The sequence below is a fragment of the Phalacrocorax carbo genome, chromosome 4, assembly GCF_963921805.1.
Source record: "Phalacrocorax carbo chromosome 4, bPhaCar2.1, whole genome shotgun sequence".
NCBI classification, from domain to species: Eukaryota; Metazoa; Chordata; class Aves; order Suliformes; family Phalacrocoracidae; genus Phalacrocorax; species Phalacrocorax carbo.
Window position 1 is genome coordinate 64,786,788 of NC_087516.1, and position 22,642 is coordinate 64,809,429.

Consider the following 22,642-nt stretch of genomic DNA (forward strand, 5'->3'; position numbering starts at 1 on the left):
TTTTGCCTCCATCAAGCAAAATTAGCTTCTGAAATCCATTTTCACAAAACATCAGAAGCAAAGTGCTTAGCAGGATTCAAAACAAAATGAGACATTTCTGCAGATTATATTTGCAAAAGTTTTGTAATATTATGAAGGCAACAAAGCTCTGAATATTTATCAAGCAGGAGCTTTGGAGTAAATATAAACCATAAGCTTTGGGGCATGACTCGGATCACTCATAAGTAAAGGAAGCTTCTAAGTTTCCTTCTAAGGCAAGGAGCACAGGAATTATTTCCCCTAACAAATTTTACTTTAAAGTGTACATGTTTATGGATACCCATTTCATCTTTTTTTGTAGAATAGAAGCACATAAAAGTACTCTCATTTTTCTTTACCACAAGTTCTGGTCTTATAATATACGGGCAAAAACACATCAAAACAATATAACGTTCTTGCCAGAAATAAAAGAATTGTAGCCTTTCTAATATATTTTCCCTAGAACACACAAATAATTACTCAGGAGGATTTAATCCCTTCTGGGGAAGCTATCACAAAAATGACTAAAAGGATATTTTTCTTTCCTAGTACTTTTCATGTAGAACCTCTTGAAAACAGTTGCCATTTTTCTCTTCTTACAGAATTTCCCAAAACTATTTCAGGTTCTGGTACACTCGACAAGTAACTAAAACCTAAAATGTAGGTTGTCCCTACCTTCCGCATTCCTTAAAAATTTAAAAAAATAAAAAGAAAAAGAAAAAAACCAAAACCAAAACAAAAAAACAATCCCAGAGGAAAAAGAAAACCCCACAACAACAACCACCCCCCAAAAAAAACCAAACAAACCACATAAAATATTTTCAATGTGTTCGGTGGTTTGTTTAAAACCGGTTTCTTCTATGTATGTGTGGAGAATAGACTGGGATTTGCAAAGGTTTGAGAATATTTTATGCTGTTCCTGAGAGCTGGAGTTTTTAAGTTCGTGTTGCATTTCTATCCGCCACCATCACTTTTTTATTATCCAAAAGTGTAGACAACATATAAGCTAAATTAAACCCATTTCTTCATTCTTGCCTTAAAACTCTTCCCTTTCCTCGGGTATTTTATTACCTGGGTTTATCTCAATGACTCAAGGTCCTCAAACAGCATGATGATTTGAGGTTAATTCTATGATTCGCATTTAGTAGCGGCAGATAATTCTCCTGCATCACCCGATTGCAGAGTCTCAAATTCAGTAATCCTCAGAATGCCATCTGTGGAATTTACACTTTAATCCTAAATTATATTTTAGTAACTAACAACGGTGTATAGAATTGGTTTAGGTGGTTTTTTGTTTGGTTGTTTTTTAAATTTTACTGTTTCATCAGGAAACACTGGAATCAGCTTAAGACAATGTTGCTTCAGCCCTATGATATAAGCAAAAACATTTTACACTCATAGTTTTTATTTATAACTTCATTTTTTTCTTTCAGCTTGAAATCATATATGTGGAAAGATTAATCACATTATTAATTGCATGATTACTCATGCATTTAAACTCTTTTGTGGGTTTCTGTTTTCTTTTTTCCCCAGCTTATTAATCAGAGTGCCTCATTCAAAACAGTGAGGATCTTTATGACATGAGCAACATAATAAAATTGTAGAAAGCTTTTTTAATCACCTTAATGCCTCTAATTTATATTCTCTGCACCCCCACTGACATGAACTGACAAAATTACGCTCAACTCAGTGCTAATAGAACCACAGGTAAGCATGGGTAAGTGCAAAATTTCTGGTTAATAATGTAAAAATTCAAATGCTTTTTGTGATGACAGAATTGGAGTGTGTTAAAACCGTTATAATCTTGAGAAGAATATTATTATTTGCTCTGGTTTTGTATTGTCCTTCACTATAATGTGGGAGGCTCTAAGACAACCTACAGGTTATATCATTTGCTCAAGATGAATTTTTTTTGAGACTGGGGCATGCTGTGCACAAATACAAGTCTCTGAGAAGAATTGCTGGCTGGTACAGAATGATTTTCTGGAGTCTTAGTGCCTCAGTAGATTTTGCATAAAACAGTAACAAAAACCCTCTCTGACAGGACAGTCAGTATTTAAGTTAACATTTTATAGCTTTCAGCACTGCTGAATAATAGGTAATGCTACGCAGAGGTAACTAGCACAAAACAAATTAGGAAATGTTACTCCATTCCAGTGCACTACAACTTCAAACACCTAATTACGAAGTACAGCCCAGCAAATTTTACTTCATTAAAGCCTGATGTGAAAAATCCTTAGACTTTCACAGAGGCCATCTTTTCCAAAATTAGTTATGAGCAGTGAAATCAAGAGTACAGAGAAATATGTAGTGTTCATTCATTACAATGCACTTTATCCTTTAGTTTATAAATTAATGGTTTTTAAACTGTTCATGTTTGAGGGCGGCAGTTATCCAAAAACTACTCACAAAAATTCAAGTTACACTTACATTCATATACTTGTATCCCTCAATGCAGTAACTGATGTGGAATAAGAAGAGAAAGGTTTTGCACCATTTTTGATGCACAATGTGGTAAATACCGCATATGCATGTATTGGAGCTACATTCTACTGACACATTTGGAGAATTTTTAAGTGTTGAAAAAATTACTTCTCTGAACATTTGGGGTAGGTAGTTACTTGAAGCCAGGCTTTAAAAGTCCTTAAGTGCATATTAACAGTGCCCGTCTAAATGTAGTTGGTTCAGGCAGGTTCGAAAGTCATGGTAAGTTTGCTCAGAATAACTTCTTTTCTGCTGTTACCTCTATCAGTACAATGTTTTTGCAGTGCAATTCCTCAAAAATAAGTCCTGTAAAAAATAACATGCAAAGGCCCAGAAAAATCAATGCCTACTCCCAACACACAGCATTTCCGCCTGGGTCTCCTTTTCTCTATAGAAGTTGTTTATTAGAAGGTAGTAGAGAAACATACATCATTCAGAAAGTCTGAAATTTGTCCTCATTCTGTAATGTTACAAGAAAGAAACCAAAAAACAGACAAACAGCATAGATTTGCACAAGAAAAAGCTAATGGAACTGAGACAGGACAGCCATTCCTGATGCAGGAAGAAAGCTTGAGCATGCTTTGTATTCTGGAGAGAGGGTTCAAGGAAAATTCAGCAATTTATCCTTCAAATTTGTTTACAGGTTGTGACCACAAATGGCATGGGACAAATTTAGCCATAAGTAGGTGGAATTTCCTTTCAGTCAAAGCTGAGTTTGGTTCCAAGGGACTCAGAAGAGCTTTACTGGCAAATCTGAAAGGCACGTGTACTGCAGCTTCTACTATAGTCTCCCAATTCTCTTGCTGTGCTGACTGAGTGCAACACAAGTTACATCTACAAATGCAAGCTTAGATTATACGGGTCAATCAACTTTGTGGACAATTATTGTAAACTAAGTCTTTTTTATAATCATCGGGTTCGAAGAACTACTTGGCTAATCTTGCATGACAGACAAAATATCTGGACAAGATTTGTGTAAATACTAAAAGCAGGGTAAAGGACTCACTGGAAAACCTTGAGGAGGAAACAGAAATAATTTCTTAATAGAAAACAGCAAAGCAGACTGTATGACCCTTACTAGAACAATTAAAATGACCATATAGCTCCTATTAAAACATCTTCCAATGAGGTTTGACGGACAAATTCTTTAACGCATGCATATCTTTAAAAACATTATTTCACACTGAAAAACAAAGTTAAACATCCTTAGAGGTTATATATCTCAGAGTATCATGCCAGTAAATGAAAAAGTTTGGTTAACAATGAACACTGTAGTTTTATCAAGAGAAAAGCAATCTTAAGAGCTATGAAAAAAGGGAATTTAAATTACAATTTGAAATACAATACTGAATGGGATTAACACTTCACTTGAATATTTTTGATAGGTAATTGCTTCAGAGCCAGCTATATTGAAGCCACAATAGAAATAAAATGAAACAGGCTGAGGATGATAATAAGTGGCCTCTAAGATGAAAATATTTATTACTTTATACCAACTAGGGAAAAAAAGATGCAGAAACAAATGCTTCAAAAGAGAATAACCTCAAGATGGTACAGTGTAAGTTTTGTACAAGTTCAAGAACTAACATAACAATATCCTCCTAACATCATTTTACTACTTTACAAATGTAAGGAGCCCACAAGAGCACACATCATTACAATGATTTCAAAAAGCAAAGCCCATACAAAGCTGAAGCTCCAACCTACACGCTTATATGACAATAGGTGACACAGATGCCCGTATTCCCACCATCTGCTACCATTTTACCACACGTTGTTGCTCTTCTTGGTTGGTCTTACATCCTCACTTAGAATGATACAATCACTTTGCCTCTCTTTCTCTCACACCCACACTTTCTACTAGGCACGAACAGCCAACCACATTGGCAGTCAGGAAAATCTGAACCACTTGCCTCAATCTTTGACCAACTTTTACTTCTGTTTCTTCCCCAAAGCTCTTCTTTATTTTGGCAAGTATTGAATAATTGTTAAAAAAACCCAAATAATGGTGGTTCTTTACTGTGACTTTATCCAAGAAGGTGAATGCTATAATATGAAATAAGAGCAAGTGCTATTACATGCGTTATGCCTTTGGAGAGAATAATGCAGTAGTAGCTAAAGTGGTTAAAGTAATCCCCTAACATTTAAAAGGCATTTACCCATGGGGCAAATGAATATCTGGGAAGTAGATGAACTGTGCAAGTCAGCATAATCTATTTTTATTGCTTACTAAAAAAAAACCTTACACATTAGTATTCTCAAACCAGATCAGGCCATAAATGCCTAAACACTTATTAAATGAATAAAGTAAAGTATTTTAACAATTCATATGATTTTTATAACCCATCATCACCATGCGTAAGTATGTATCAGTCCATTGACTTTATTAAAAGCAAGATTCTGGTCTCCCACATGCTGTTCTATTGCCATAAAAAGATCATACAGAAGCAGCAGATGGGGTGAATAAAAAAGAAAAGCAGCTCCTATTGCAGGACAAAACCACTGTAAACAACCACAGGCAACCCCCTCTGATGGAGGGAGCTGCCTGAAAGCACACAGGATGGCTTTGGGATGCAGCACTAGCTCACGGGGTTACTCTCATACACGAGACCAGTTGTCCACCTATGTGTGAGGCAGCTTTCAGGGGGAAAGAGGCAACATCATCTTCTGCACCATCATTTATCATTGGAAAAAGGTGTGCTTTCAGGGAAGACCCAGACTGCTAGAAGTATCACTTTTTTCCACAGCTGTACAGCACAACTTACAAATATTCAAGGGACAGGCTGCCATTTTAGTCCCCAAAGTGAGAATTTGGACATACAAAGGATTTGGGGACATTTGTGCCCCTATCCTGTTTTTTCACAAGCCATATATATTGTAATGATCCTCATATGTCTGTCCTGGTTACAAGGGCAAGCATGAACAATGGTTTCAAACTTACATTACTTTGGTATCCTTTTCTTATGCCAACTAATTTATATTAGGGAGAGGAATGTGATTTATATTCTTGCTGCTCCTACATTAACTACAGTTACATCATTTTCCATTGCTTGCATGTTTGTCTGCGATATTAGCATTGCCCAAGCACAAAGCCAAACACACTACAACATAGTTCACACCCTTGTCATGAGTTGTTTCTTCATAAAATGTTAACTTTTCAGAATATTAGTATTTTTAACCAAATCTTGATGCTTACACATTTAAAGTCATGACCGTGCTCTAGCACAGTTTAATTGCTCAGAACTCGTGAAGTCACTGGAGTCTTAAAAATTCTGAGCAATCAGTTCTGTTGTTCAGTTACAGCTGTAAATTCTTAGCAGCCAAAAAGATCACTACATTTCACCTATTTCATACTACAAATTAACATTTTTAGCTCATTAATTACATTATTCCAACTCAGAAAAATAAAATTAGTATTTACTATTGCTGCTACTTCTTCCTTACCTTCTCATATCCTCCTTTATGTGCAGATTGATCAGTTCTTTAGGAACATGGAAAGAGAGGGTGGTCTCAGCCATCTGTTCCCGGATCCGCATCCACTTGTTGTCAGAAGTAGGGAATCTGTATAACTTACAGATAGGGTTTTTTAACACTGTAGAGAGGAAAAAATGTATCATTGCTTTACTGTGGTGTTATGACTCTTCGAAAATTTATGACAATTTCGTCCAAAAATAATACATTATTCCCCTGCCTTGCTTCCAGAATTAATTTTAGATGCAAAATTTTAATTTGATTTATCATAGCAGCATGAGGAGGACAAAATATTACCAGTGCAGTAGATAAATCACATTTTAGTCACACAGTAGGTACCCTGCGAATTTACAACTTCAGTGTAGTGAGAACATAAATTATGCTTTCTATTCGTACACTTAAGATACAGTTAGGAAAAATGGAATGCACAAATAAACAATGAACTCACATACAGTCAACGCCATCACTTACCATCTGCTGGAATCACTCACATTGCTAATAAATTGCATGAGACAACTAAAGCATGTCTCGGGGGTTGGTTTATCTGATGCATCTTCTCTGTGATATGCACACACGGAAGTCATTAACACAAATAGATGGTGTGCATCTACATTAAAGGAAACTTGATCATTGACATGGTCAAGAGACTGCCACTACATAGAAATAAATATAAGAAAACTGTAAATATGTTACACACACTGTTCTCTGACCACTGTTGTAACTTGACATAGGACAATCATGTTACTCAGTGTCTTGGAAGGTTACACTTAAAACCCACCATGGTTTTTATCTTAAAGGTCTCACATTTTGGCTATGTTTCCATTCAGACCTTACAATGGTGCTCTATAATAAAGGTGGGAAATTTCTATTCTCTCCTTTCCTTCTCCCACTCCCCCCACTCTTAACTGATTTTCCAGAAAGAGCAAATGGGGAAAAAGCTGAGAAAGGAAAGTTTTGTTTGACTACTTTAGTAAGCTTACTGGGAGACAAATGATTGTCATTTAACACATACATCCGCTGCTTCCTAACTCAGAATGACTTTGGACAGCCATCCAAATCCTCCAACAGTACCTTTCTATCAGCCTTCTGGAAAAAGCTGCCTTAGAGCAGACTCCCATTGATCTGCTTCTGAACGGTCTATAACTCAAAGGAATGCATTTCCCATGTGTGCTGCGAGGAAACTGTTGCTGTCAAAACAACATCTACTAATAGAAATTTCAGCTTCACAACTCACTGCCACCATTATTGCCTATGTAGGCTGATTTATAGAGAATGAAAAACACAGACCAAGTTACTGAAGATACAAAAACTATCTTGTCTATCCAATCAAACCTTCTTTTAATGGATGTCCTTTAGGAAAGGCCTAAAACAAGACCGCATACTCAAAGAGATCTGTAATAAAACAGTTGTTGGCAATTCATAAAGAAAGGAACGTTGTAAATAATCATGTTTAAAGCATTGCAGATGCATTGTTTTCTGTTACCATCACTCCACTGAGATCTCTTTAATCATGAGTCTTTGATGAGAAACTGGAAGCCCTTTTAGAGTCATTTGGCTTTATTTATTAGTGATTTTATTTACAAAAACTAAATTCTGACTTACTGTTATTAAATAAGCCTAGTAGATGCTTGATAGCTATGGCATATGAGTAACAGCAGGTTTTGTTCCCTACTAACACTCAAAGTACCTCAATGTTCAAGCATCTTTACACGCATTTTACAGCTTGAGAATCTTCACCACACATGCTTAATTATTGTCCACTACAAAAAGAAAAGCATCTCTAAGTCCTGTGCCTATGATCAACCTATACCCAGTGTCTGGCGTGGCCTTTATTATAGTAGCCTTTATTATAGTACTTGATTAAAATATGCTGTAATGCTTTTCTATTTTCCTCCTCTTTTGCTGAGATTCTTCTAGTTAACAAAATCAGTTTTGTCAGTACTATTGACAGCCTCTGTCAATCCACAAAGTAGATGTATGGCATCAGTCATCTGCCATTAACAAGACAGGGAATGACAATCTTCATATGTCAGGGGGAACTCAGGAAACTAAGGGCTAATTCAGTTCCATCCTTAAACAGAAACCTGCCAAAACAGATGATAGTTTTGTTTGTTTGTTTGTAGTACTACCTGATTGCCAGGAAGCAGGCTGATACTTTTTACCAGGACATTTCAGATTATCATTCCCCAGACAGAAAAGGCTCTTTTCTTTATTTTACCTTTTTATATCTACTTCCCAAGAATTTATTAAAGGATGTTTTTCCAGTAACAGCCCTTGAATTTGCACTCAGAAGCTACTACACTCAAAAATTCACATTTGTCTGTGAGAACCTAATGCACATACATAACTCTGCAATCTCTTTCCTCCCATCTGCCCACTGTCACCACTACCACGGGAAAAAAACAAAATCAAACAAACCACCCAGCACGACTGTAGCATGATAGCAAGGGAGACTAGGATTCACTTTGAAAATGTGGATCCAAAAGTTGTCACTTTTATCATTGTTAGAATTATTGAACTACTCTTCAGGTATCACCTCCGAGTCTGAATTTTCAGATGGGTATAACCTCAAATGTGTTTCAAGTTTTAAAAAATGGCCAAAGCATCTCTCCATGGGTTTATGAAGAAAATTTCATTTACAATCTCAGAAAGAACCCTGGGAATTTTGTTTTCACATGGAATCCAAATAATTCCCATCTGCAGTATTGCTAAAGCTTGAGATTGTCCATAAGGGCTGCACAATACTTTGTTTTTCATATAAACAGAGCTACTGAAGTAATGTGATTCCATAAAATCTCAGATGTGTTTTGCTTTCCAATTAGAACAATAATTGCTTTCTAATTACAACAAGTTGTCTAAAAAAGAAATCCAGAAGGTATGTAAAACCACCCAAACAGTAAGAATAGCAAGACTGGATTTGGTTTTTGTATAAAGTAGTTATTAAAATGAATGAAAGTCTCATAAAGATAATAATTCCTGTATTTAGACAGTGATCATGAAAGGCACTGGAACAAAAAAAGTCCAGATGAACTGCAGCAGATAAAAGGAGAAAAAACTATTTTAAAAGCCTTTCTCTGTAGCATGAAGCCTAAAAGCCAATACCATATATTTAACCATCCATATTTTTGGACATTCTAATTTTTAAATTTAAAGGCTTCTGTGCCTTTTATTCCGTGCAATATCCTTCAGACTGCTTCCTCTGCAAGTAAAATAAAAAATTAATAAAAGATCGAATATTCTGTTTTCATTTTTGTTCCCTATTGAACATAGATCAAAGCATAGCGCTGCCATATACTAATTTACTAACAGTGTTTCTATTTATACATTCTTTTGTAGCATTGGTTTATTATGCATATTATCTCAGGAAGAATAATTTCAACTTTCTTAACTTTTGCTTAATTTCAATTACTTTTATTCTCTTTTTTATTGTAAAGTGCAATGTTTACATGCAAACAATTGGCAAACTCCCCAGTGTTATAAATAAATAACTGATTTTTGAGACATATAAACTCAATCTCTTGGGGTATAAATGGAATAGTGATAAGCCTCTGTGAAATATGATGCTCATTTCCACTCACTCAGTAAGTGCCTCATAACTCACTTGAGGGCTGCGAGTTCCTTATATTAAGATTTAGATTTCAGAAGAATGCCAATCTGCATCTATGCCTACAGGCTTAAAGATTCACATAGGGGTATTTTTTCAGTTTTGTGTTTTTGAAGGCCTGATAAACAACACAAGACAGAAAGAACCAGAAATCTTTACAACAGTATACACATGTACTAAATACATAGGTTTATGGAATATATACTATACTGTAGATAGTTTTGTATGTACACAGCAGGGAAAGAAGTGCAGGCAATGTTGATGTTGTCAGGCTGCCTGTAATATAGCACATTACTGATACTGTTGCTTTCCCTTCAGTCCTCTAATTTTGCCACACTGAAATTTGTCTGGATTAAACTGATTATTTTTGAGATTTTCAGTTAAGAAGGCCCAGCTACACAGAATGAGGCCAGAAATCTGCAATAGAAAGTTTTGTGCTTTATAAACTTGAATTCTGACAGTAAATCTTTTAGAGAGATGTGCATCTTACCATATCCACGGCAATCCACCCAGATCTGACAATGCCATAAGCCTCGGGAAAGAAATCCCAGTATATAAAAACTCAAAACTTGAAGTTAACACCTCATACATGCACCAAGGGTCTACCTTCACTGAAAATTCTTGCATCCTTCCCAGCTTCTGATACCAACAAAGCTGTGCACGCATCATTCGCACAGAGTGGATGAGTACACTTTTGGGCAGAGCTAACGTGTGATAAAACCACTTACGGGCAGCACCGGTACCCATAGGAGAAAACCAGTCTCCAGGCAACAGAGAGTGCTTTGATCCACATGAAGCCCAGTCATGGAGGCATGCTGGGGAGGAAGTCTGACCGGTTGAGCAAAGAGGCTGAGAGTACAAAAGGAGAGCTAAAATCTTTTAAGAGAAGAAATTGGGAATTCAGTAAAAAAACTGGGACTGACAAAACCTGCAGCTGGTGCCAAGTGTCTGCAGGGAAATGGAGGCAATGCTGGGGTGAGAAGAGGAAGTCACAAGTACAGGAAACAGACTGAAGAATAAGTATTTATTAGAACAAACTTCCTGTGACTGAAAACTCTTTCCAATATCCTGCCTGCTGTCATTTCTTGTATATGCATCTGCAGTTCTGCTCTTTCCTCTCAACTCTTTTCAAAAACAAAAAACGATAAAAAAAACCTCTGTCACAACTTTGACTTTATAAACCCTAGCAATGTTGGGTAGGGTGGGGTTTTGGTTTTATGTTGTGTTTTTGTACAGGACAGTAAGAAATGTAGAAATGTTAAATGCTGCCTAGATATATTGTAGAATCACATGCCAATACTCATGTCAAAGTGATCTAAATTTCATTATTAATAAAACTGACATCTACCTTGGAAACTCCAACAGTTCCAACAAAGTACATTGCCCAAGCTACAGCATTTCCCTGTCCAAAAAACCCAGCAAAACCCTCCAATCAAAGCCACCCAATGGAGGCAGCAAATTGAAAAAAAATCGGTTGTGAATCAGTAACATTTTCTTTGAACAGAAAGGTCATTTCTTTAAGACCCACTTATCTGGATGACATGCAGAATCAGAATCAAAGAATGACTGCACTGAGTTAGACCGAATCACTCAACTAGCTCTATATCTTGTCTCCAAGAAGAGCGTCAAGTAGATACCCAGAGATGCAAGATACCCTCCCTGTCTCCAGCTATTTTCAGTTCAGGAATTTCCAGAGCCAGACATAGTTCCTGTGCATTTAGTAATTCTTAATGAATATCTTTTCCATAAACATACCTAGTCCCACACTGAAACAGTGAAAAGAAATGGCAATCCTGAAGAAAAAAATTTTCCCTGCCTCTGATCTAGTCTCAACAAATCACTAAAAGAAATTTAATAATTACAGCATTCATACATACATGGAAAAAAACCTACTTTTTGGAGGTTTCTAGTGCTTCCTTCAGGGTGCAAAGCTAGTCTAACAAATCTCCTGTCCTACCACTGAAGTCATGTGAAAAAGTTTCAATAAAGGTTTTAAAAGGTTTCAAAACTTCAGTAACACTTCTCTTCAACTGTATGCAGCAAATAGAATTCTTGACAGTGCTGTGGTTTCAGATGACCCATAAAACTTATTTGTGACATTGTTACAGCAGAGTAATGGAGATTCATAAACTTGGGCTAATAAAACTTTTATGGTGCAGCATATCAGCATGTAATATTTCTCAGTATAATGAAAGAGAAATAGATCCATTCAATACCACACACTCAAGCCCAGAGTTGACTTAGAATTGAGAATGCCTTGCCAACAGCTTCCTTCAATTTTAGGACATATAGCTTCCAGATCAAACTGAAATGGCCACTTCATCAGCTATGAGAGATTAATTCTCCAGGGTATTCAGTTGCAAATAATGCATAATTACTTTAAGAGAATGTCATGCAATGACATGACAAAAACTTATGAGGTTAATTCCATGCCCACTGAAGTCACTGTTTAATGATTTTCAAGACTGTCAGTAAAGATGTAGGAGTGGGAGATTTTAGCAGCGTTTCAGAAAGCATAATGGACATTTCCGAAAGTCTTCCTCATGTTCTCAGTAAAATGATACCGTCAAATATGTATAAAACATTAAAATATTAAACTTAAAAATTTGTGCATCATTTGAAGAGCCTTTTCAGAGCTCTGCCCCAAATCTTTGTGGTTTCTTCAGGATCTGATACAGCGTTGCAACAGTTATCTTCTATCGATGTTAGAATACTTACCTGCATTTAACGAAGGCAAGTTGTCTTTACCACTTATGCTTTCAGTGGCTGTACACTCACGAACCAATGCACACTACAGAAGAAACGCAATCACAAATATAACACATTCAGGTGTTACAAGGGAATTCACAGCTGTTTATAAGTGGCAGACTAAAAAACATCACTGATAATATAATTTCCCAGCCCTTAATTACAATTTATATTTTTTCTTTATATTTCTGTTCCAATATACTGTAACAAAATCTGAATTATCCCAGAGAAAATGGCAAAATATGATCAGCTATTCCATAATAAAACAGGTTTCCTATCAATACAATGGCAGAGGTTAAAATAATTTTTGACAAGTTCTGTGTTTTCAGAGCGGTTTCTTTTGACAAGGCAGTTTTCACGTGCACAGTGTCAGAATAAAAGTCCATGAATTTTTAAACAAGGGAGAAGTAGGAACCACAAAAAGTCTTTAAAATGTAATCACGGTTTGTGATTAAAGTAATATGTTACACAAGTGAACTGGAAGACTGTTTTGATAAGATTCATGTATAGAAGTATAAAAAGTTTCTGGAAAAATCAACCGGAGTAAACCTATGTTAAAAGTACTAGGATGTATATTTTTAATGCTCCTCCTGTCCCCAGTCAGAAAAAACCCAGCCTCTAAAGGTGATAGGGAGCTCTGCTCCAGAGGCTTCCCCACTTTCTACATGTTCTGCTGCAGAACTCCAAGCAAAGAACAAGACATGATGTACTCCCTACTAGTTGATATCTCAGATTGAATTTAACTAACAGCTTACTCTTCCATGAGGAATTCCATGCACATAGTTTATCTACAAGTTAGCAAACCTAATGCAGAACTAATTTCTTTGAAGTAATTCAATAACTACCTTCTCACAATTGCATCCTCGCTATGAACATATAAAACTAAGACTCCATGATGCAACTAATCATAACAAATAAGAATTCCTTAAAGACCACAGAAAATACAGGTGTCACAGGGTTGGTCTTTCCTGACAGGTATTAAACCCCCTAGAAAGGTGCTTTTAAAGCCTTCTAGCTCGCCCAAGCTAGACACGGATCATTAATTACTTCTCGAATAATTGTGAGAACTCTTGTCCCACATTTCGAAATGGAAGAAAAGCAAAACAAAAGAGAAGGCTGAAAAAACAGTCCATGTTGCATATCTTGTGGAAGTTTTGTAGTACAAAACCAGAAAGATTTCACAGCATTCGTTGGCTTCTTTGGAACTGGTCCCACCGGTCCATTGTTTTAAAAGGGCATTGAGATCCATTGAGAATGGTTTAAAAAGTGTAAAATCTATCCTCAGAGGTTGGCCCAAAAGCAGACTGTTCTGGCTGAGAAGAAAAGATATTCAAAACAACCCCTTTTTTCCAAAAATATATTCTTATATCTTACTTACAAACAACAACAACAAAAATGCAGTCCTTAATCTTACATTACCTGTAGCATTATCTAAAGGTTTGGGTTTTTTTTCATGAAGAGCAGAATACACCACAGCGTACAGCACTATGCCATAGGTATTATGGTCTTCCTTCCTCTTCTCCCACACCATGAGCACCCCAAATTAGAATCACTACATACTGGTCTGGTCAACGCTGCCCTGTGCTAGCACTCTGAGGCATCATTGCTACTCAATTCCCGCCTGTTGATTTTCCCCACCATGGTGTGCTCCCATGACATGCAGCTTTGCATGAACCTGCCCCTTTCCAAGGGGATTCACCTCTTCTTTGGCTTGCCTGTCTGTCATTCTTTCCAGGTTTTCAGTATTGTGGACACAGGTTGCACATAAAAATCCACGTGAACAGGACTTCAAGGGCAGAAAACAGAGGAACTGTCCAAGGGAAAAAGAAGTCAGATTTATGGTGTCTCTATGGACAGTTTTTTGATCAGGAGTGATTGAATATGGTCAATTGAGGTCAAAATCAGCTCTTTTTTTTGCCTAAAGAAGGAGAGGGACTAGTAAACTGAGGATAGAATATTACTCTGTACATTTTAATGAAAAATTGGTTTTAATTTAGGAAGATCAAGTGTATATACTATTTTATTCCAGATTTTTTTGATTGAGCCCTTAACCCAATTTGGAATTAGTAATTTAGGCATTTGGTACAGCTGATCATTCCAATTAACTTTGTGCAATTAACTGAGTTTCTACCTTTTGATCCTGGGCATCTGTTGTGATGTGGTCTGTTTCCCCATCCTCTAGCTCTCCCATCTTCACAAGATTGACTTCAATGGTGCCAACGGTCTTTCCACCATCAGAAGCCCTGGAAGAAAAAAACCCCATGACATTGGGTCATCTGCAGCATCTCATTACTTCAGTAAAAATACTGTCACTAAACATTTAGTCACCTCTCCATTCTGTACAGCTGCCATCACCTGTACTGAACTCGTTATTTACAATCATAAAGCAAATGTTAACAATAAGGCATATTTTATTTTCTCTAAATTCTTTATAGCAATGAAAGTATTTGTAATGAAACTGAGGATGGTTAAGTGCTATAAATGGTGGAAGAACCCACAAATGTTGCCAAATTTTCATTCTAGACATTATTCTGTCTGTGGAACATCAGAGAAATGGCGGTAACATATTGCACCAATACCCCACTTATGACCTGCAATCTCACCGCACACTACACTGCTCTGTTTCCTAACATAATCTGCAAAGAAAGGACATGCTTAGTATAATAATAAACCTCCTTCTAAACCAAAATAATGCAACTAATCTGAATATCTCTTTTCCTTTTGTAGTCCCTCCCCGGAGTAATTATTCAGAATCAGTCCCATTTCTTTAACTATATGGGAGAAGATAATATAGTTCCAGGCGTATTCCTTTATCATCAACTCTGCAAATAGTTTACTTCCAATCAGGCAAAAATAAGTAGCAATTCAGATTTACATCTCCAAACAGAGAGTACTGCTCACTACCTTTCAGAAGAAACAAGAGTTTAAACTCAAAGAAAAAAAATACTGAGTGCCTTTTGAGCTTTCACTGGTAGCAAACCACCAAGGTTAATGGAACAATCCATCTCCCCTGGTTTATTCTGATCATCTGGATTTTAGGAAAGGAAGGAAAGAAGGGTAACAGATCATTTAATAATAATGAGGAAAGTATAACAACAGCCACCAAGCAAAAATTGGCAAAAGGGAATGATGAGAATAATTTTAGAATTGCAAAAGCACAGCAAGGAAGAATGAAAACAAATGGATTTGGGGCAACATTGTGTATAATCACAGAAGTGAAGATGAAAAGTGATGAAGCAGGACAAAGGAATACATAGAAGAGGGACTAGAGGGTTGGCAATAAAAAGAAAAAATGACTTTCAGAAACAGTAATATTTTGAAAAAGTATTTCCATTAAAAACGGCCACACTCCTAGGGCAATCCTTGCTGCAGAAAAATATCAAAACTCCCTTCAACACAGACACCCTTCATAGAATCACAGAATCGTCAAGGTTGGAAAAGACCCTTAAGATCATTGAGTCCAACCACTAACCTATCACTGCCAAGTCCACCACTAAACCATATCCTCAAGCACCACGTCTACACATCTTTTAAATACCTCCAGGGATGAAGACTCAACCACCTCCCTCAGCAGCCTGTTCCAATGCCTGACAACCCTTTCGGTGAAGAAGTTTTTCCTAATATCCAACCTAAATTCCCCTGGTGCAGCTTGAGGCCGTTTCCTCTCATCCTATCACTTGTTATGAGGGAGAAGAGACTGACCCCCGCCTCGCTACAACCTCTTTTCAGGTAGTTGTAGAGACTGATAAGGTCTCCCCTCAGCCTCCTCCAGGCTAAACAACCCCAGTTCCCTCAGCTGCTCCTCATAAGACTTGTTATCCAAACCCTTCACCAACTTTGTTGCCCTTCTTTGGACACGCTCCAGCACCTCGATGTCCTTCTTGTAGTGAGGGGCCCAAAACTGCACACAGTACTCGAGGCGCAGCCTCACCAGTGCCCAGTACAGGGGCACGATCACTGCCCTGCTCCTGCTGGCCACACTGTTCCTGATACAAGCCAGAATGCCATTGGCCTTCTTGGCCACCCAGGCACACTGCTGGCTCATGCTCAGGTGGCTGTCAACCATTCCAGAACTTCAAAAAGTAGTCCTCATATTATATTAGTAAAGGAAGGAAAAAAAACCCCAAACACCCTTTTCCTCATTTCACCAACCAGGAATAAAACAGCAGTCCAGGCGCTGGCCGGCTGGTACGCCCAGGTGCACGGCGCAGCACTACGCCGAGGTACCGCCGCAGGCCCAGCTGGCGCAGTACGGCTCTGCGAGCCAATTCCCGCTTCCTCTCAGGCACCGAGAGCCGCCGAGCAGCACCACGCTGACAGGCGTCCTCTCCAGCCCTCAGGCAGGGCAGGCCCAGCTCAGCGTCGCCCTGCTGCCTGCTGCCATGTGCAGGCTTTCCCAGAGCGTTTGCTCGTGCCCCGGGCAGGAGGACCCTGTCTCTGCATTGAGCTCCCACAATTTTACATAATCTGTGTTTACACACGCAGTATAAGGCCTTAATTAAGTCGGAGTATGCCGGCTCTTTACACAGACCAAAGTTAAGCACATACGTTAGTCTTTTCAGGCATGGATACTTATTTATCATGCTAAATAAGAACTAAGATAGCTACCCACAAGCTTCAAATTTAAATAATTATTTCGGTTGCAAATTGTTATGTTTCAATATGTGGCTCAGTAGAATACACTCATCTTGCAACTATACAAATTAAATACGTTCCTATGTACAACTTTGCAAAAGACATATTTCTTATTATTTTACATGTGTCACTACTTCATTTGCTCTAAGCCAAATTCATTACTGACAACAAAATAAAGGAACAATTAAAAATGAACCCATTCCAGATAGCCTTGCAACCAAAGAAGCCTACATTAATTAACAAAGTCTACAAAAGAAAAGTAATGAGGAATAAGGGTTCAATGTCCAAAGGGTGTTTATGAGCAAAAATACGTAATAATTTTGAAATGCATGAGAAGAACTTACGAGTCTTCAGAATGAAGAACGTTCCCTGAGCTGCTATAGCTTAGTGGTTTGATTTCATCTGTTTTCTCCTTCCTGTGTCAAACCAGCACACAAACTAGGCTACCTCAACAAATGGACTACAGCATTTTGCAGGAGAAAGGGAATATAACTGACATTAGCAAATCACATATACCTTTAAAAATCAGAGTAAATGTGTGGCTATAAGACTGAAAATTTTTCAACAGCTTAATGTGTTCTGGTCAAAGTGTCAGGAGATTACCTCATTACCAGGCTGGCTTAAATATGTAACAGCACTTTGCTGTTATCCTGGTCTGAAAGGAAAAGGTCACATTCACTCGACTTCCAGAAGTAAAATCCCACCCATGTTTTTTTTAGGGAACACATTTTTCTAAGGCCAGAGAGACCTGCAAGTCTGAGACTGACCTACATAAACCAGTTCTGATTTAAAATTACATCAGGGTAAATTAAGAGTATAAACAAATGTTGAACAAAATGGAGCTCAATTTGCAAACAAACGGATACAAGCCAATGAGGCCTGTTGCTCAGGTAAAACAAAGTCAAAGTGGAAATGCCAGTTATGCTTTTCTCAGTCTTTGTCTTCCATTCTTCAGAACACTAAATATTCACCCTCATTGCTGTTATTAGAGGCTTGGCCTCAGACGGCAGTGAGCACTGTATTGCTTGCCTGCACAGGCAGCAATATGTATTTGGAAGCTTACTCCATACATGTTTAAAAAAAAAATGATTGATCTAATTTCCCTTTATATCAATTTTGTCAATGATTTTCATCTCAAAATAACTCCTATTCTGGTCTAATACATACGTAATATTACCGTCTGAAACATGCAGTATCTGCAAGGGAAGTTAATGCAACAGAATAAAACTAAACAGTGGGACTGTTACACTGTAGTTGTTTTCCTTCCTCTGTTTCTCTTACCTTTCTACATGGAAATATGAAAACACAATTTGAAAAACAAAAAACCCCAAGAAAAAACCCAAAGTTTCTTTTGAATGCTACAGGCACACAGATCAACAAAGAGCTCTATAAACGTCCAGGGATAAATCATCATTAGCTGTGTCAGACACTGTGAATTTAAAATACCACTGGTGCGTGACAGTCTTCAAACAACAGACATGTCATGCATTTAAAACTTTCAAGCAACGTCATGAGATTAAAATTTTGCTTGAAAGAAAATTAAAAGTGAGAAACAGAAGCGATGCAGTGGGAAAAATAAAAAGCCTAGTGATCACGCTTAAATAAGATAAAATTCTATATTATTTTACTTTGCAGTAACAAACAGTATTGCGTGCACGCGCACACACACACACGTATACATTTCATGGCATTTGCCTGGACAGACAGGAAGAGACCATCTCATACGCACATGCTGCTCAACAGAGCAGCAGGAGAATAATGAATTGGATTTGGGATACTTCATAATGCATAAGGATAGAATCAGCTCATTTGCTGTAGTTTAATAAAGCTGAAAAGCACACTCTGCACTCACATGGTGCAGTGAAGACTGTCCCTGCATCAAATTGCTTACAGACACGAGACAGGAGACACTACAGACCCTCAGGACAAAGGATTGCACCTTGACAAACCTGCACAGGGACAGCAGGGAAGGGGAATACAGCAATAAGAATAAAGAAAAAGCGTCAATGTGAAGAAGCCCACATATGGCTCAAAGTCTAGCTGGCTTATGGAGTTGGAAAATAGCTGATTATTTTTTTTTTTAGCAGCCTGGGACAAGGAGCACCAATTGCCTGATATCTGTCCACAGAGCATCTGCATTTGGAATACGACCAAAAGGAGACAGTGTTAGAAGAATGATTTTTAAACCAGGTTTAGAATCCAGTGTCATAGGATGCAGGCTTTGGCAGCAAAGCTGGCAATGTTTCAGTCTATCCTTAACCGTTCAGTCCAACATGACTTCGTACTGCAGTGCTCACTCTACCTACCACAGCCATAATCCTGTGACAGTCTGCACTCACCTAAGATGGAGTCACCAAGCAGCCTCCTTCTGATGAACCTTGCAGAGCTGATTCTGAGTAAAACAGTATGTTTTGAACTTTTTTTTAAAAAAATACTCCTATAGGTGTTAAAAGCAACATTGTTGTTCTGCTCGCTGAGCCAAACCCAGAGACTTTGGAAGGCATCATGAATTCTGCTCAGGTTTAAAACCACGATTACTTACTAATGTTTCTAATAGTAATTTAAAGTTTATTATACACATGGATTTCCTTACCATCCCAAGTCCTTAAGGATCACCAGGTCAGTATCAGCTCCCTCAAATGCAAAGGAAGGAGCTAGTCAGCACCATCACGAGCAGCAGGAATATGTGCCCACCTTAATACTTCTGGCAATAAAAGGTTGACACAGGCATCCAGAGAGAAAGAAGGTAACAAACTAGCAGTGGAAAAGCAAGTGAGCTGGATGGACTGAGAATAGCAACCATTTGCCTCCAATGCTCTTCTCATCAAGTCTCATTGCTGCATGTTCAATATGCAAATTTAGGCCTGCTAATTGGTTCCCATGGCCATACCTTTCTTCCAAAAAAAAAAAACAAAACCCCAAAAAGAGAAGAGAAAAAATATGGCTCAAGAACACAAAGAAAAAGAGAAACAGACTGTGTATTTGCATAGCTACGTTAATTATAAATGACGAAGCGAGTGACTGCCTGAAAACCAAACTGCATGACTTTCAGTCTAGCAGGTAGCCCCTTTCTCCAATAAAATAGTTTTCTCCACTGATGCAATATATTTTGAAATAAGCAAGCACAAAACTGTTGTACTTGCATAGAAATGTTTATTCTGTGAATTCACAGTGGAGCCTTTTGCAATCAATACTGTTTTTAAACAGGTCCACTGGTAAATAACATTCTGTTGTATTCTATGGTAAACAAACTTTTATGCCGTTCAATTCCTCCTCAGTTTTCATGATTTCAATGTACTGTTGATTAAGCTTCATGTCAAAACAAGTTTCACCTCGGGTGTATGGGAGATTTGCCTGGCTTATAAAGCCAAGCCATTGCTCACCTGCTTCCTGGGGTGGATGACATGACATGAAGCAGCCAAGAAACAATTTGAGGATGGAGATGAAATAAAGCTAGTTGTAGGCAGACCTGTACTGAATTTTAATAGGGAAAAGCAGCTAAATATGTAGTATTTTATAGTCAGCATTTACTGAGGAAGTTATATGCACATAAATAACTGCAGAATTAGTGTGCTGCTTTCAAATTCTCTCTAGTTAGTTAAACGCTGTGAATGTAACTACTACTGAAGTGCAGTTAAATGTCTTCTGGCCCAGTGACCTACAAGGTGCTTGGAGGACAGCATTAAGAGGGAGGGAAGTAGGGGGGGCTTCCCTTATCGGAGTCTTGGAGTTATTTTTCTGAACTTTCCAAAAATAGCTATGGTTTATCTCCTTTATTTAAAGGAAATAGGTTTGGCCCTGCCCAAGATAAAAGAAAATATGACAGCTAAAAAAAGAACATTGATAGACAAAATAGCTATTGTCTGTTGTCCAAGAGGCAAGTACAGCCACATGCTTAAAGAACATCTGTATAGTACATGATTGACAGACATCCACAGGCAGATTCTCTCAGATAATCTGCATAATTCATGCACTCTGTCTTAGTTCTTGGTTTTGTATGGTTAGCTCCACCACTATAAAGTTCCTGCTTACAGAGGTGAAAGGATCCAAATGGTATTAATATGACCCTAGTTTCATACTTAAGTAGCCTACTTATACTTTTGTACTAAGAGGAGCATCTTAGACATACAGACCTTACTTTTACAGAGAGCACAAAAGAGCACTATTATCTTTTTCCTTTGCTGCTTCTTACATGTAACTTACTGGAAATCATGCCAAAATCACCCAAGCTAAAAAGGACTTTCCTGGAAACAGGGCAAACTACGACCACAGGGGAAGCAGCTAATGGAAGTACTAATTGATTGCCCTTTACAAAAGGCCATAGATCTCAACCAAGGGAAAAAAAAAAACAACCAATCAAAACCAAACAAACCAACCCAACAAAAACCTAACACATTATGCTGTTCTTAAAAGAAAGGCATGGCAAAAAATAACAGAACTTCAAATGTAAAACAACTAAAAAAATAGATATTAGTATGAGTTACTAAAATAGCAATCTGTTTACTTAACTCTCATTTACAATGAAAAAAAGGATGCATGATTGCTTTTTTATTTTAAATTGGATACATTGCAACATATAGTCAATATTAAGAAATATTCTGCTACTGAATATGGCTTTTGTTTTATTCAATAGCTTAATTTATCCTGTTCACCATCACAACCCTATGGGAAAGCTGGAAGCAAGGAGTATTGCATTACCATTGCAAAATGAAACATTCAAATCTATAGAAGGCATTTCTGGTTTTATAGATTTCATATTGGAAACTGCGATCTCGGGTTTCCAGTATCTAAATTCCTCTGCCAACATCAGTTGTTTACATTGTCAGCATTAAAGCAGTTCTACACGTTGACTTGTTCAGGTTTTTATGATTAGATATAGGTGCACACATCTACAATAAACACTCAGCCATCAGTTTGGGGCACCTTTATAGAGAAGAAAGAACAATAAAAAAAAAAAAAACAACCAAACTTATTTTGGAGAGATTTTGTAATTTGTGCCCCTAATCACTATTAAGGTACAATGGTGCGGCAAGGAAAAAGTAGAGCACAGTTTGTCAACAGTAAGGAATTGTGGATGTACACCAGCCCTCCACAAAATAATTGAGAAAAATATGAGAAAATTCCTTTAGAAACAGTTTTATATTGTTACCTAGTACCTCAGAAAAATGATGGCAAGACATAATAACTGAGAAACACAGTGAAAAAGTAACCAGATTCTACAATTACACCAATATTTACAGGGCACCCTGCAGAGCTATTTCTGGATCCTTAAATCTCTACTTCAGATCTCACAAAGGAATATCTCAATCACAGGCACGCCCTGGTAAACTCCCATCCAAAGTATATCAACAAGAATTAAGTAGAACTGCATGCTCTGACAAGGCCCTTAGTATATCTCCTACCTTCCTGAGGGGTACTAATATAACAGGGCAATCAGAGGAAATCAAGTTTAGATTATTAGACTCCTCTGTTTAAACTGCCATTGAGGAAATGTGGATAAATTCTGCTAATATTGTGCTGCTGAACAGCCATAATCAGGAAAGAACCCCACATTTTTTAAGTTAGGATTTTTTCCTTAAAAAAACAAAAATCCAATCAACTAAAATCTACCATTTCATGTATCTGCAAGTTAATTTGCATTGGTATCATATTTGTATTCTAGTGTTAGCTGCACAAAGAGAA

The 22,642-nt window shown here is 37.5% G+C and overlaps 1 protein-coding gene across 6 annotated transcripts in view; it reads right to left on the bottom strand.

The window, feature by feature from the left end:
• INPP4B (inositol polyphosphate-4-phosphatase type II B) overlaps positions 1 to 22,642 on the bottom strand; it is a 338,027-nt gene that overhangs the window by 101,220 nt on the left and 214,165 nt on the right. For 5 of the 6 annotated variants that reach the window (XM_064450242.1, XM_064450240.1, XM_064450243.1 and 2 more), the window contains 4 exons: positions 14,457 to 14,568; positions 14,025 to 14,135; positions 12,296 to 12,368; positions 5,947 to 6,094 (listed from right to left, as the gene is read on the bottom strand). In XM_064450242.1, the coding sequence (XP_064306312.1) occupies positions 5,947 to 6,094; positions 12,296 to 12,368; positions 14,025 to 14,135; positions 14,457 to 14,568 (444 nt within the window). The remainder of the gene's footprint in view (positions 1 to 5,946; positions 6,095 to 12,295; positions 12,369 to 14,024; positions 14,136 to 14,456; positions 14,569 to 22,642) is intronic. The other variant, XM_064450239.1, reaches the window with a different exon arrangement.